Consider the following 13,540-nt stretch of genomic DNA (forward strand, 5'->3'; position numbering starts at 1 on the left):
CAAGTTTTACATTCTTTAGATAGAAGTATATATAAAACATGAGTGTTAAGAAAAAGTTGATGGAAAAATACATATTGCTAAAAAAAAAACCTGTGGATTTCAAAAGTTTTTGCCCAAAAATAAAATTGTTTGGGATGATTTTTAAATGCTGTGCCCTCGTGTGTGTATGTATATATACAGTCCATTGTCTACTCATGGGTTCCAGATTTGCAGATTTTCTCACAAGATTTACTTGCAATAAATTTAACTTACTGGTCTAATTTCTAAAATCAACACTGGCACCACTTTTGTGGTCACCAGGTGTCAAGTGCTGAATGAGAAATCCGGTTAGCTGCATTTGACACGCACATTCCCAGCTAATACTGAACAAGTGACACTGCTTCCTGGTTACCCATTTCAGCTGTGAACAAATGTTTATTCCATGTTCCACTGAGTGCCAAGGGTTCTGCCATTTTATGTCTGTATTGGTGATTTCACTGGTTGTGATTACTCCCAGGTACAATACCACAGTACTGTCTCGTGTTCTTACGTGCAAGAATGCCGTGAATTGCCTTGAGGAGGAAATAAGTGTGCACCTCCTCCCGGCATGACTGACCTGGCTCTTGGCTGCAGTGACTACAGCTAACGAGTCAGCAGCTTCTAGTAAGTAAGCAGTCTTTAAACAGAAACAAGATGATGTGCTGACAGGCTAACAAAAGCCGCGGTGCTAACAGACAGCCCTGTTTCCCCAGATGTGATTCTGTACTCACTAATTCAACAGTTACCGCGACTAGCTAGAATGGACTCTGTATATGTGTGGAAGCTATTTTATGTATATAATATCTATTTGATTCATATAAAGACAGCCTTTTCATGTATATACATGCATATATGTGTGTATATATATACATACTAACCACAGGCAATGTATCATAAAGAATTTTGGGATGTGATTCTGCAAGTTTCTTGATCTTTCTATTCCAGGAAGCTCCATCCAGAAATAATCCATGAATGAAAACACCTGAATGTAAAGGGAATAAGTTAGCACTGTACATACGCATCATAATTGAGTTCTGAACCTGAAATTACTACAAGTAGCCAAGGTTAGAAGTCTAAGGCTTGTTCTAAAATGAAAGAAATTCCCTGAGCGTTTTAACATCCGTTATTTCATGAATATGCTTAGTACAGTAATACAATATTAAAATCAGATATGGAAGAAGAAAACAAGAGGCAGGGAAGGGGGCTGGCGCTGTGGCACAGGGAATTAAGCTGCAGCCTGAATGTTGGCATCCCATATGGGCACTGGTTTGAGTCCCGGGTGTTCCACTTGTGATCCAGCTCCCTGTTAATGTGCTTGGGAAGTGGCAAAGGATGGCCTAAGTCCCTGGCCCCTGCCACCTACATCGGAGAACTGGAAAGATTTCCTGGCTTCTGGGTTCTGCCTGGCCCAGCCCCATCATTGCTACCATGCGGGGTGTGAATCAGCAGATGGGAGATCTCTGTCACTCCTTTGGAATTCCGTCTTCAAATAAATAAATCACTCGCAGACAAAGGAATTTTAACTACTCTGTGAGAAATCTTCTGCATTGACTACTACCAGCTTGATACTAGTTGCTCAGTGATCATAAAGTGTTATCAGAAGCTATAACATCTACAGGAAAAGTATAATTTATGTGCTTGTAAGATCTAATGCTTTCTAAACAGCATATGAACAAAACTGCCTTTCATAGATCTTCAATGTCATGAGAATTAAATTCCTCCTGCCATTTTAGTATTTTATGTTTACTGCAAGGACCTCTCCTCAGCTGTAGGGTAGGTGGACACATGGAGGAACTTTATTTGGTCCTAACAAGTGAAGAAGAGTACAACGAAATCAGTGTAGCACAGGTCACACCTATGGCAGTCCCCTGTAAGGCCTCATGAATGGGACATGGGGAGCTGCTCATGAAAATATTATCACTGTCCATATGGCAGTAGAAACACTATGGAAATTAGGAAGACTATGGCAACTCATTCAACTGCAGAATCTGCTTTGTCATCTAAATAAACTAGAAAAACATTTGGCTTCTCTGCCTTGTGTTATGAAATCAGCAAAGAGAGGTGAATGGTTTGTCTAGAGAATTACATAAAATTCCATGAGAATGGCAGTGTTCAGCAGGAGTTTTCCAAGCGATGCAGATGTTGTATAGCTGTGCTGTCTGATGCGGTCGCCACGAGCTGTGTGCTGCGGTTGAACACTGGGGTAGTTAAACAGCCATAAGGGAATAGCTCAGAAGTGGATGCTGGAGGGAAGACATAGCCTTTCTCCCTCCTGGATTTTAACCGATGGAAAGAAAAGGCTGGAATGAAATAGTGGCTTAATTAATGGGCAAAGAGCTTGTCCAATGACTCCCCAAATGTGAAACACCAGGAAGGCTGAACTGCAAAATGAACCTCCGAGCCACAGCTTTGTTGGGACTCCTCGCCTCTGGGGAGCAGGGGCTGCTGCACAGGCCTGCAGACCAGCTGCAGTGATCCCTGGGAATGGGGGAAGTAGAGAATTTTGTAACACTAGACGGAAGCACGGGAGAAGGGAGAGCCTACACAGGCCATTTAACACCATGGTCTCACTGTAGGCACAGCCCAGTACACCCTTTCCTCTAACTTAGCATTTCATTCCAGATGTGCAATGAATGATAACGTCAGACAGAAGAATTCAACACCTAGAAATGTCATATGTCCTTCCAGACCAGCAAGTTTGTAGGAAACAAGATGTTCAAATGTGTCATTCATTCTTGATTTCTTTCTTGATTTTTCTTTTGTTTTCTTTGTTTCTTTCTCTCTCTTCCTTTCTTGCATTTAAAAATTTTTACTTATTTCTTAAAATATAGAGTCATAGAGAGGGAGAGGAGAGGGACAGATCTTCCAACCATTAGCTCACTTCCTGAATGACGCAGCAGGCAACACTGGGCCAGGCTGAAGCCAGGAGTCCAGGGTTTCACCGGGTCTCCACGTGAGAATAGAGTCCAAACCCTTGGACCATCCTCCACTACTTTTCCAAGCACATTAGCAGGAATCTGGATGGGAAGTGGGGCATTCTGGGCCCAGTTAATGCTAAATCTGTGCTAACATACTAATGTTTCAGCACTGTTGCTTCTTCTTTTTCTTCTTTTTAAGATGTGTGGGGCATGGTAGGCCAGGACATGCCATTCTGGCCCCCGGGTGGTGCCCAGGGAAGGGGATCCGGACAGGTATGGGAGTGGGAGCATGTTTGCCAGGCAGGAATGATTACTGAGATCTTGCATGGACTGACCCACTGCACTCCCTGGCAGATGAGGGAGCTGAGATGGAGTGGTTTATAGGGGGAGAACTGGAGGACACATCTGGGTCATGCCAAGGCACCTGCCCACGTGGGAGACCAGGCCTGCACTAAGCAACGTGCCTGTAGGTGCATACAAAAGCTGGGGTTAGGGGACAGTGATATAAGTTAATTGAGAAGCAATATCCGAAGTTGTTTAATATTCGTATCTCCAGAGTATAATGGTCAACAAAAATGCATCATTTAATAATGAATAGAAAATAGAGTTGCCTCTGACACATTACTTAATGCAAGACACACTAACAGTCACTTAGAGATTAATGTCATTTGCTAGAAAGCATCATTTAGTAAAAATCAGCAATGCACAGCCTGTTACAGAGAATACTTGCTTAAATTAACGGTCATGTCAATTGAAGTTAAAATGTCAGAGTAGACACAAAGTATTGAAATCTCCCATAGGGTATTTCCACATTCCATATTGGAGTGCCTGGGACTCTGACTTGATTCTGCTTCTAATTCGGATCCTGCTAATACACACTTGAAAGAGAGCAAATGAAGGTTCAAGTCCTTGGGGCCCCACCGCTCATGAGGGGGAGCGGGATTGGGCTTTGGAGTTCTACTGGGGCCTGGTCAAACCTCGGCTTGTTGTAGGCGCTCACAGTGAACCAGTGAATGGGAGAGATCACGCATCTCTCCTTCCTCCTCTGCTTCTCCCCCTCCCTCCCAAGTAAGTGAAAAATACGTAAACTGAATAGCCAAGGGCATTTCTTGTAATCTTTGATTTACGAAACAAATGCTATTATATACTGCTTATCCAGATTCAATTATTGTTATTTTTCTGCCCTCATTTGCTTCATTGTTTTATCATTTGTTCTGTCTCTCTGTCATTTATTCATTGTCTTGTATTTTCTTTCAGCCATTTAAGATTAGATTGTATGCACAGTACTTTTTTTTTAGAATGTATTTTGTTTTTATTTAAATGGCAAAGTTACAGAAAAGAGAGCCAGAATAATCTTCCATCTGTTCATTCACTCCTTAAACAGCTGAACCTACTACAGCTGAGCTGACCCGAAGTCAGGAGCTTCTTCCAGGTTTCTCACGAGGTGCAGGGACCCAAGGACTTGGGCCATCCTTCTCTGCCTTCTCAGGCCTTAAGCAGGGAGCTGGCTCAGAAGTGGAGCATCATGGACACAATCTGGCACTCATATGGGATGCCTGTGCTGCAGGTGGAGGCTTAGTCTATCATGCCATGGTGCCAACCCCCTATTATACAATAGCATTTTTAAAATAGCCTAAAACATAAGCATGAATGTTGCATTTTCTGCTGCATGACCAGATATGAGCCAACTCATTCTGTCACTGCACTTACCGTCTTCAGGACCATACTTATATTCCTTGTCTTCCATCACTTCATAATCAAACCCAAGCAGATCGATAGGGATTGTGTATTTCCTCGCGTAGTTCTGCTGAGCGCCCGTCAGGAAGGCTTGCGTGAAGAAGAAGCCTGAGAGCCAGAAGACCGGAGGGGGCCCCACCTCGTACCACTGCTACAGGGTCAGAACACAGGAGGGCAGACAGCAGAGCCTTCGGAACACATCACTTGACAAAACGTACCCAAAAATACTTTGATTAGCTTTCAGGTAAACTAGTAAATGAAGTCTTAGGAATGAAACATGACACTCTTTCAAGGTTTTAAAAGATGGGTAGCATAATCAGTATTTATTTAGTCTTTATATTCCATTTTTTTTTCTGAATTTGATTTACTGTTCAGCATACCAACTTTGGAATTATAATTTTCATAGATGCAGTTAGAAATGACTTTTTTTATACATGTCCCATAGTTCCTTCACAAAATCTCCTTACCATCATGAAAAGCTCATGTACACTGTTGTACAATGTGTCATGCTATACAATTGAATAGGAGATTCCCCCTACAGAATGGCCAAATGTAATGGTTTCTCACTTTTTTCTCTTTAAATAGTATCCAGCAAAAAGTTCTTTTGGAGTTTTTCTTCCTATCTTACTAAAGTCAAAAATTTCGAACATACCATTGCCTAAGGAACTCCTGAGAGGAGGGTAAATAAGACCTTTATGTCTTTAGAAATCAAGACATATTGATTCTTCATATGATATGACTCCAGTGGTGAGTAAGTCGAAAACTGACTTTCATAGTAATTTCATAGTAAATTATAGAGTCCAGCCTGAATAAACTTTGAAAGGTGTCTCCCTACAAGAACCCAAGGCAGAGCCTCATCTTTCAAGACCAACGCTAACTGCTGGGTATTGAGTATTGATTCCAGTGGAGCAAAGGGTCTGCATTATGAGAGGGGAGTTTTGTCATTGTGTTCCTGTAGACGTATCCTCACAGATTTTTTTTTTTATGCATTAAGCATAGCATCTAGGAAATTGCTATTTCTAATGGATATAGTTATTGATTAGAACATAGTTAAAAACCAGCATTGCCAGAAAAATTTCAAGGTAACCAGCCTTTGAAATCACTACTGTTTGGGGCTGAACTATCAATCTAATGATTTTATGACCTGGAAGACACCTGGGCAATGAGGAAATGACACTCTTCATCAGCAGCTTGCATGTCTTGCTCTAGATCCATTTTAATGCTAAATATTCAAAGAAAAAGATCAACATGCTAAAGTTTCTCCCTTTTAATGTCATGGACTAGAAGGCATCCCATGGCTGAACATGAACACCTGTTCCTAAATAGACCCTCAAGGGGTTCTTTTTTTGGTACTTGTGTCATAGGAACAGTTATTTAGGGGTACTTAAGGGAAGGAGCTAAGGTCTGATAGCTCCTTGTCAACCCAGCTGACAGCACGGGTCAGTGATGGACGTTCAAGTTGGGGCCCGAGCAGGATCTGACAGCTCCAGCAGAACTGGCCAACAATAAGGGTCTGTTATTGACATCCCCAGCCAATCTCCTGTTGACAGCTCTCCCTGTGGATCTGTGGAGCTGCCTGATTGACAGCTGCAGGTCACTCACAATTCTGATAGTCACAGCTGACCCTCTGGGTAACAGCGACAGCCATGTGATAGCCTGGGCGCGCCTGCAGTCTTCTGAAAAGGGAACTGAAAGGGGATGTTTGAGACCTACCCATAGCTCCATCCTCTTTTCAATATTCAGGATGGTTCTGCCTTAGATACCAGCTCCAACATCCCTGGAGCTTTTTCATTTGTTGGTTTTTTTTTTTTTTAACCTGTACAGAGGATTTTTTGACTAACAGAAGTTTTTGCAAGGAGAGTAGCTTGCTTTCTCTGGGGTCTTTTTGCATTTGGGACTGTTTGGTTTACGCACAACTTGGGTCTTGCATTTGTATTTTTGTTTTGCTATAAATGAAATCTGCTCTCTTGGGTGTCTCTATGCCTCCATCATCTCTGAGTTCCTTTCTGCATGCAGGAAATAACCTGTAGCAAGCCTCAGCACCCACCCTGCCCCAGTCCCAGAACACCAATACTTTGACAGTGCAATGGTTACATGCATTTTTAAAAATATTAAACGGTGATCATTTGTGCCAAAGATCAATAAAAAAAAAACAAAGAGAATGGTATTCATTATACATTATGCATCCTGGAACAAGAGAATGAAATCAGAAGGAATTTAGTATGTGAATATTTGTATCAACTCACCTGCAAGAATTTTAGTCTTGTAAGAAAGTCATTTACATAGCTGCCAAGTGGCTTAAGGCTTGGGTAGGATTTAGCCATCCACATTCCTGGAATTTTGACATTCAGAATGCTGCTAACCACTTCTTCCAGTTCCGTAGACATCACCACCAGCCCCTGAAACATATTTCTCCTTGGTGAACTTACTAGCATACATTATGACCAACTCCCTTTAAAATGCTTTCTGATTATATTTTACTTAAAACTGTGATTAGTTAAGGTTGAGTCACATAGAAAAAAAAAAAGATAAAACTGAGTAAAGATGATTATTTTTTTTCCCCTTCAGAAACATGCCACAGGGACAGCAACTGCTGGTAGTCGGGTTATTTACTGGTTAAGAGAAATATTAAACTAGCAGAGGAGAAGGTTAAGCATTGATCAGCTATGCTTTGCCTGCTACCCTCAAATCCTGAGAATAAATGGCTCTCAGTGGGAAGAGTAGAAGGCTTTCCTGGAGTTGAGGTTTCCAGGTCTTGATAGGGCTAGAGTTACTATACTGAATCGAAACGACTGCATAAATATTGGAAGCTGAAATCTCTAAGGTCATTATCTTTTTTTTTAAGATTTATTTATTTTGGGCCTGGCGCGGAAGCCTAGTGGCTAAAGTCCTTGCCCTGAACACAGCGGGTTCTAATCCCGGTAGCCCTGCTTCCCATCCAGCTCCCTGCTTGTGGCCTGGGAAAGCAGTCAAGGACAGCAACCCTGCACCCACGAGGGAGACCCAGAAGAAGCTCCTGGCTCCTGGCTTCAGATCAGCTCAGCTCCAGCCGTTGCAGCCACTTGGGAAGCCACTCTCTATCTCTTCTCCTCTCTGTATATCTGACTTTTCAATAAAGAATAAATAAATCTTTAAAAATGTTTAAATTAAAAATGTTAAGATTTATATATTTTTTATTGGAAACAGATTTAGAGAGGAGAGACAAAGATCTTCCATCCATTGGTTCACTCCCTGAGTGGCCATGATGGCCGGAGGTGAGCCCATCCAAAGCCAGCAGCCAAGAGCATCTTCCACATCTCCCACGCAGGTGCAGGTTCCCAAGGCCTTGGGCCATCCTTGACTGCTTTCCCAGGCCACAAGCAGGGAGCTGGATGGGAAGTGCAGCATCCAGGACAGGAGCCGGTACCCATGTGAGACCCTGGGACTTGCAAGGTGAAGACTCAGCTACCAGGCTACTGCTGGCACCATTTCCCCCTGCCCTTTTTAGCTACAAAGATGCTGGAAGGCAGTCCCTTCCAGAAAGGTATAGGGGAAAAAAAAAAAAACCAGTCAGCAAGAAACATATAATGATGTTCAATGTTTCTTAGTCAAACCACCTGGTCAGATTACACTGAGACCACAGCCATCTGTCCATCTCTAGGTCCTACAGCGCCCCGCACGTGATGCGGTCCTGTTCTTAAGTACAAGCAGACATCTGAGAAAGGTTTCCAACGCGAAAGAGATGTGTTTCAGTAATGCGTTCGAGTTTTACACACAGACCATCCAGATTGTCTGTTTCTTCTGTGTTACCCTACTAATATGGTCTCCCAGAATCATTTCATCTCATTTACTTTTACAGTTTATTGGCATAAATTTCTCACAGCATCATTTTCAGACCCTTTTCTCTTGGCTTTGGCAAGGACCAGTCTCCTGGTCGTTGAGGCCATTTGGGAGTCAATCAACAGATGCAAGATCTCCCTGTCTCTCCCTCTCTCGGTAACTCTGTCTTTCAAATAGATGAATAAAAAATTTTTTTTAACTACAAAGTAGGAGGCGGCACTTAACACATTCACATACAGAGCGGGTATTTGGTGCACATCCAAGTCATGCTTAGAGTAACAACATCCCAAATCAGAGTATCGGGGTGAATTCTGACACTGACTACAATCCAACTTCCTCGAAAATGTTCCCCAGGCGGTGGCAGGTGATAGCTCAGACGGCTGGATTCCTGATATCCAATTTAGTGTTTAGAGCCTGGCTTGACCTGGCCCGTCAGGGAACAAGCCATGAGATCTCCTGTTCTGGTTTTTTTTTTTTTCCCCTTTCTTGATTTCCAATTAAACACTTCTTAAACTGTAAAAATAGATTTTTTTTTTCATTTTAAAAGTAACAGGAAATTTTATAACTTTTTAAAAGATTTATTTATTTATTTACTTTTTGACAGTCAGATATGTATAGCAGAGGAGAAACAGAAAGGAAGAACTTCTGTCCAATGATTCATTTCCCAAGCGGCCGCAACAGCTGGAGCTGAGCCCATCCAAAGCCAGGAGCCTGGAGCCTCCTCTAGGTCTCTCACGCAGGTCCAGGGTCCCAAGGCTTTGGGCTGTCCTCGACTGCTTTCCCAGTCTACAAGCAGGGAGCTGGGTGGGAAGTGGGTCGGCCGGGATTAGAACCAGCACCCATATGGGATCCCAGTGCATGCAAGGTGAGGACTATAGCTGCTAGGCTACCATACCGGGCCCAACATTCATTTTTTAAAATGTCATGGCAAAGACCTACTGAGAAATTATTTCAGAATAAAATAGACTAAGAAGGCATGACAACTGAATCTAACAATTGATCCTGGTCTGTAAGCTGTTTTAGGAAGAGAAGAATGTTGCTATAAAGGATTTAATAAGAGCAAATGAAAAAATTGGAGTTTTGATTAGTAATTGGATCAGATAGTACACTAGGGATATTATTCTTCAATTTGATCTTTGTATTGTGGTGTTCTAAAATAATATTCTTGTTCTTTGGAAGCACATCTTGAAGTGTTAAGAGACAAAATAGTATATTATAAGCAGATAATTCAGAAAAAATTAAAATACACTTACATGCATATACATATGAGTGTATTCAGTGAGAACAATAAATTGACATAAATTTAAGAGAATGTTATTTTGCTAATCACATACATATATTGGTTCACAAAACACATAAAAGTTTACACTTCCTTTTTAATTTTATCAGTCTTTGTTGGCATCCTCCCATATCAGTAGCTACAAATCTACCTTATTTTCTTTATTGGTAGGTATTCACTTTTGTAATTTATAATAATCATTGAGTAATAAATATGTAGATTTATTTTAATCAAGTGATACTGTAATTATTTACTGGTGGCAATACTTCAACCCATAAATTTGCATAGCATGCATAGTATTGCAACATATTTAGGATAAAAGATATTTCACTTTTAGATTGACATTGCCAAAGCGTACTACAAAGAGGATGAACCAATTTATATTCCCATTAACAAACAGGAGAGCTCTGATGATTGATCCTGTTACAAACAAAAAATACTCTTGGGTATTAATGCTAGGATACTATGCATGTATTTAATTGAAATTTTGTGATATTCAACATTTTGCAGTCCAAGAATAAGATACATACTCCCATTTGTCTGCCCTTTTTTAAGTTTCTAAGTAGAATTTCAATTTTTTAAAAAACAACAACTTACGTTCAAACCATTTCCTTATTAGATTTATTGTAAAAATTCATTGTTCATGTAACTAGGAAGTAAGTTTTTCTCCTATATATTCTTCAAATTATTTGCCATTTTAGAACATATTTAAAAAGAATATGTAATATAAAAATGTGACTCAGAAATGTACCAGCTGGACTGGTTAGACTGTGTCACTGATGTGCTGAGAGGAACTTCTCTCACTCCCATGGTCGCCAGGCTTATCTCCATTTGAATTATTTTCTTGCCCAAATCAGAGAAATAGAAACTGTAAGTTAGGTGGTTGGCTGGGAGAATCTGGTATTTCAAAGTAATCTACATTCCTCACATGAAGCATCATTTGTTAAATCCACATGTTATTTGCTTGTGTTTCGTTTCTCTCACTAAAATGTAAGCTCCAGGAAGATAGATTTTTTTCATCATTTTATTTTTTAATACTTTCTGTCCTTAGCATGTCTCATCTCTAAAACACTATCACTCTCTTGAATCTTTGAATCTTCTACATTTATTTACTTACACATTATCAATAGCCCCCAGAATTCTCTGAACTCCTCAAAGTCTAAGGACCATTTTCAATCCCCAGAACCAAGAACAGTGCTTGCTGTTTATCACCTTCTCCCTAAATATGTGATAAATAAATGAGCAGTGTGTTTAATTTAATGATTCCTGAAGTATTCTGTCTTACCTTGATTGCTTTTTGAATATTAATGCATGAGTCTCTTATGGTCTGAAGTAACTTATTAAACCGCCCCATCTCTTGGACCAGTACAGTGTTCATGCTCTGAGTGTAAGTTGTTGGGAATCTCCTCATTGCAGCTTCAATGTCAAAGTTGTTTGGAAGTTTACTCAAGATGTCGCCAGCAACCTCATTGACTACTTCATCTGATGATTTTGCACCAGCACCTGCTGAACGAGACTATCAAGCATCCAACCATAACTCAAACGCTCATAGAGCTCTAAGAATAATCAGATTGGAAAAATCCTATGATAAATCTTTATGAGAACAAATACCATCCTGCTATTTCACCCAGTCTTCTGCAAACAAGAGTTCCTAACACGACTACAGGCATAGTGTGGATTTTGGAGAGAAAACAGCTTTTAGGAGAAGGAGTAACAGGGACATGCAATGCGATCAGAGGCAAAAGAGGATCAGGAGAAAGCAAAGCGTTCTCACGTTGCTGCCTGGCTGGAGCAAGAGGAAAAGAGGTTACAGACAGGAGAAAACCTCCGCCTTTCCATGGCAGGAAAGGTCCAGCGCTGACGCATGTGACACCCAGAAGCAGGACATCCGACTCTGCTTGGAGAAAACTGGCCTCAAAATATATTTGTTAATAACTCTGGTGCCACTGGTTGCCAGAAGCAGAGATAGAGTTTTCTCCTTGAACCAGGAGGGCAAAGAAAATAAGCTCATCCATTGTAAGCGGCTGGAAGAGTTATGGAGGAGAGGCAGTCTTTCTTGGCTCACCTTGGAAGCAAGGAAGGAGGATTTCAATTCAATTTTTGCTTTTTATGTTCTAGTGGCACTGTGCAAATGATTCTATATTTTCCTGAAAAACTCTTCAGATCCTCAGAACAAACGAACGTGTGTGTGTTGAGAAAAGCATTATAAGAATACAAATGAGTATCTCATGAAATTGTGTTTATGCTGCATTCAGATTTTATGCTTTCTGATTTCTATTCTATAAACATTTACTATTCTATAAATGTTAACTATTATCATTTACCTGAGTTTCTTTTGTGAGTTTTATTGACAACATACCACCATAATATCCTTGAAGTGGCACAGAGAAATACAGATGTTTTAATTATATGCTAGTACAAAAATTATGTATGCACATACAATAATCCTTTATTTTGATCCCAATGTACTCATAGCAAACATAAAACAGTGATTATTTGGCTAAAAATAGTGAAATAAATATGTGCATTGCATTTATAGAATTATATGTTGATTCCTATTTTTATTTTGTATGCAATTTTTATTTGTAACACAAAATTCACTGAAATTAAAATTAAAATTATTTAGTTTTTGGAACCACAACACACACACACACACACACACACACACACACACACACACACACACACACACACAATAAGACAATCAAAAAGCCTATATCCCAGGCTTATGACTCATAAAAATTTTTTAGTAACAAAAATATACCCATATTTCACAAAGCCAAATTGCACAGTTGGGGTGATGGGCTGAAAAGCTCACATTCAATTGACAGAGAATTAAGAGCCACCTGGCACTACTTATTTGTAATTATCTATCTTAGCATGGTCTTTTCTCCCACTTTTTCTTAGAGCTTTCACAAAAGCTATTTGCTAGCTACAAAGGATTTTCTAAAAGCTCATGGAGAACATGCATCATGAAAAACTAGATTGCAAAAACAATATTTAAAATTTAAAGAATTATTCTGCAACAAAATAAATATCTTTAGTTTCATTTTTCCATGATGTACTTGAGGTATCCTCAGATTAATAGTTATCATCCTTTTACTAAACAACCAAAGACAAATCGAATTTACTTTCAAGGAGACAGAGGTTAAGCTTTCAGAGATCTTACAGCATATTTGGTTTTACAATATTTTCAGCTGAAATAATTTTCTTATCCCAAGAAGTTAAGCAGAAGCGAAAAGGTCTCTGCTTCTAATCTTCCTCTCTGATCTTTCCTAACATGTAGAACACACAATGTAGAAGTCTCGTCATCATTAACTCGCTCTCCAAGCTCTGTGCTTCTGGTCTCTTTACCTTTGAATGGTGATGAACCCAATCTAGAATCACTGAACTACTGCTAACCTATTACTATAATGGTACTTGCCAATCTGAGTTCAAGAATACTAAAAGAGATCGTTTAATTACATACTGGGAAGATACCCCTTGTGTATTGAAACGTATTTGTTTGGTTCTGAGTCATTTTCTATTGAAATGAACTCACAGTTTTATGTCCTCTGCAATGTGGCACACACCATCAAGTTTAAATAAAGCTAAGACACTATAGACGTCCTATTGTCAGGCCACTGTATATTGCACACATTGAGTGTTCCTAAAGATCTGCTTCCTAACATTTGCCACCACCTTTTTTTATGCCCAGTCAATAACTTCTCATTTTAAGGCTAACAATGTGCAACACTGTCTCATCATACAAGGTCAACATGCAGCAGAC

The 13,540-nt window shown here is 40.1% G+C and overlaps 1 protein-coding gene across 1 annotated transcript in view; it reads right to left on the bottom strand.

The window, feature by feature from the left end:
- The window catches only part of DNAH7 (dynein axonemal heavy chain 7), a 231,955-nt gene that overhangs the window by 2,645 nt on the left and 215,770 nt on the right, over nucleotides 1–13,540 (bottom strand). The window contains exons 60-63 of the mRNA XM_040971902.1: nucleotides 11,057–11,287; nucleotides 6,920–7,072; nucleotides 4,647–4,824; nucleotides 897–1,000 (exon numbers count right to left, since the gene is read on the bottom strand). Of these exons, the coding sequence (XP_040827836.1) occupies nucleotides 897–1,000; nucleotides 4,647–4,824; nucleotides 6,920–7,072; nucleotides 11,057–11,287 (666 nt within the window). The remainder of the gene's footprint in view (nucleotides 1–896; nucleotides 1,001–4,646; nucleotides 4,825–6,919; nucleotides 7,073–11,056; nucleotides 11,288–13,540) is intronic.

This window comes from Ochotona curzoniae, unplaced genomic scaffold (assembly GCF_017591425.1).
Source record: "Ochotona curzoniae isolate NIBS_2020 unplaced genomic scaffold, NIBS_Ocur_1.0 contig_2210, whole genome shotgun sequence".
Classification (NCBI taxonomy): Eukaryota; Metazoa; Chordata; class Mammalia; order Lagomorpha; family Ochotonidae; genus Ochotona; species Ochotona curzoniae.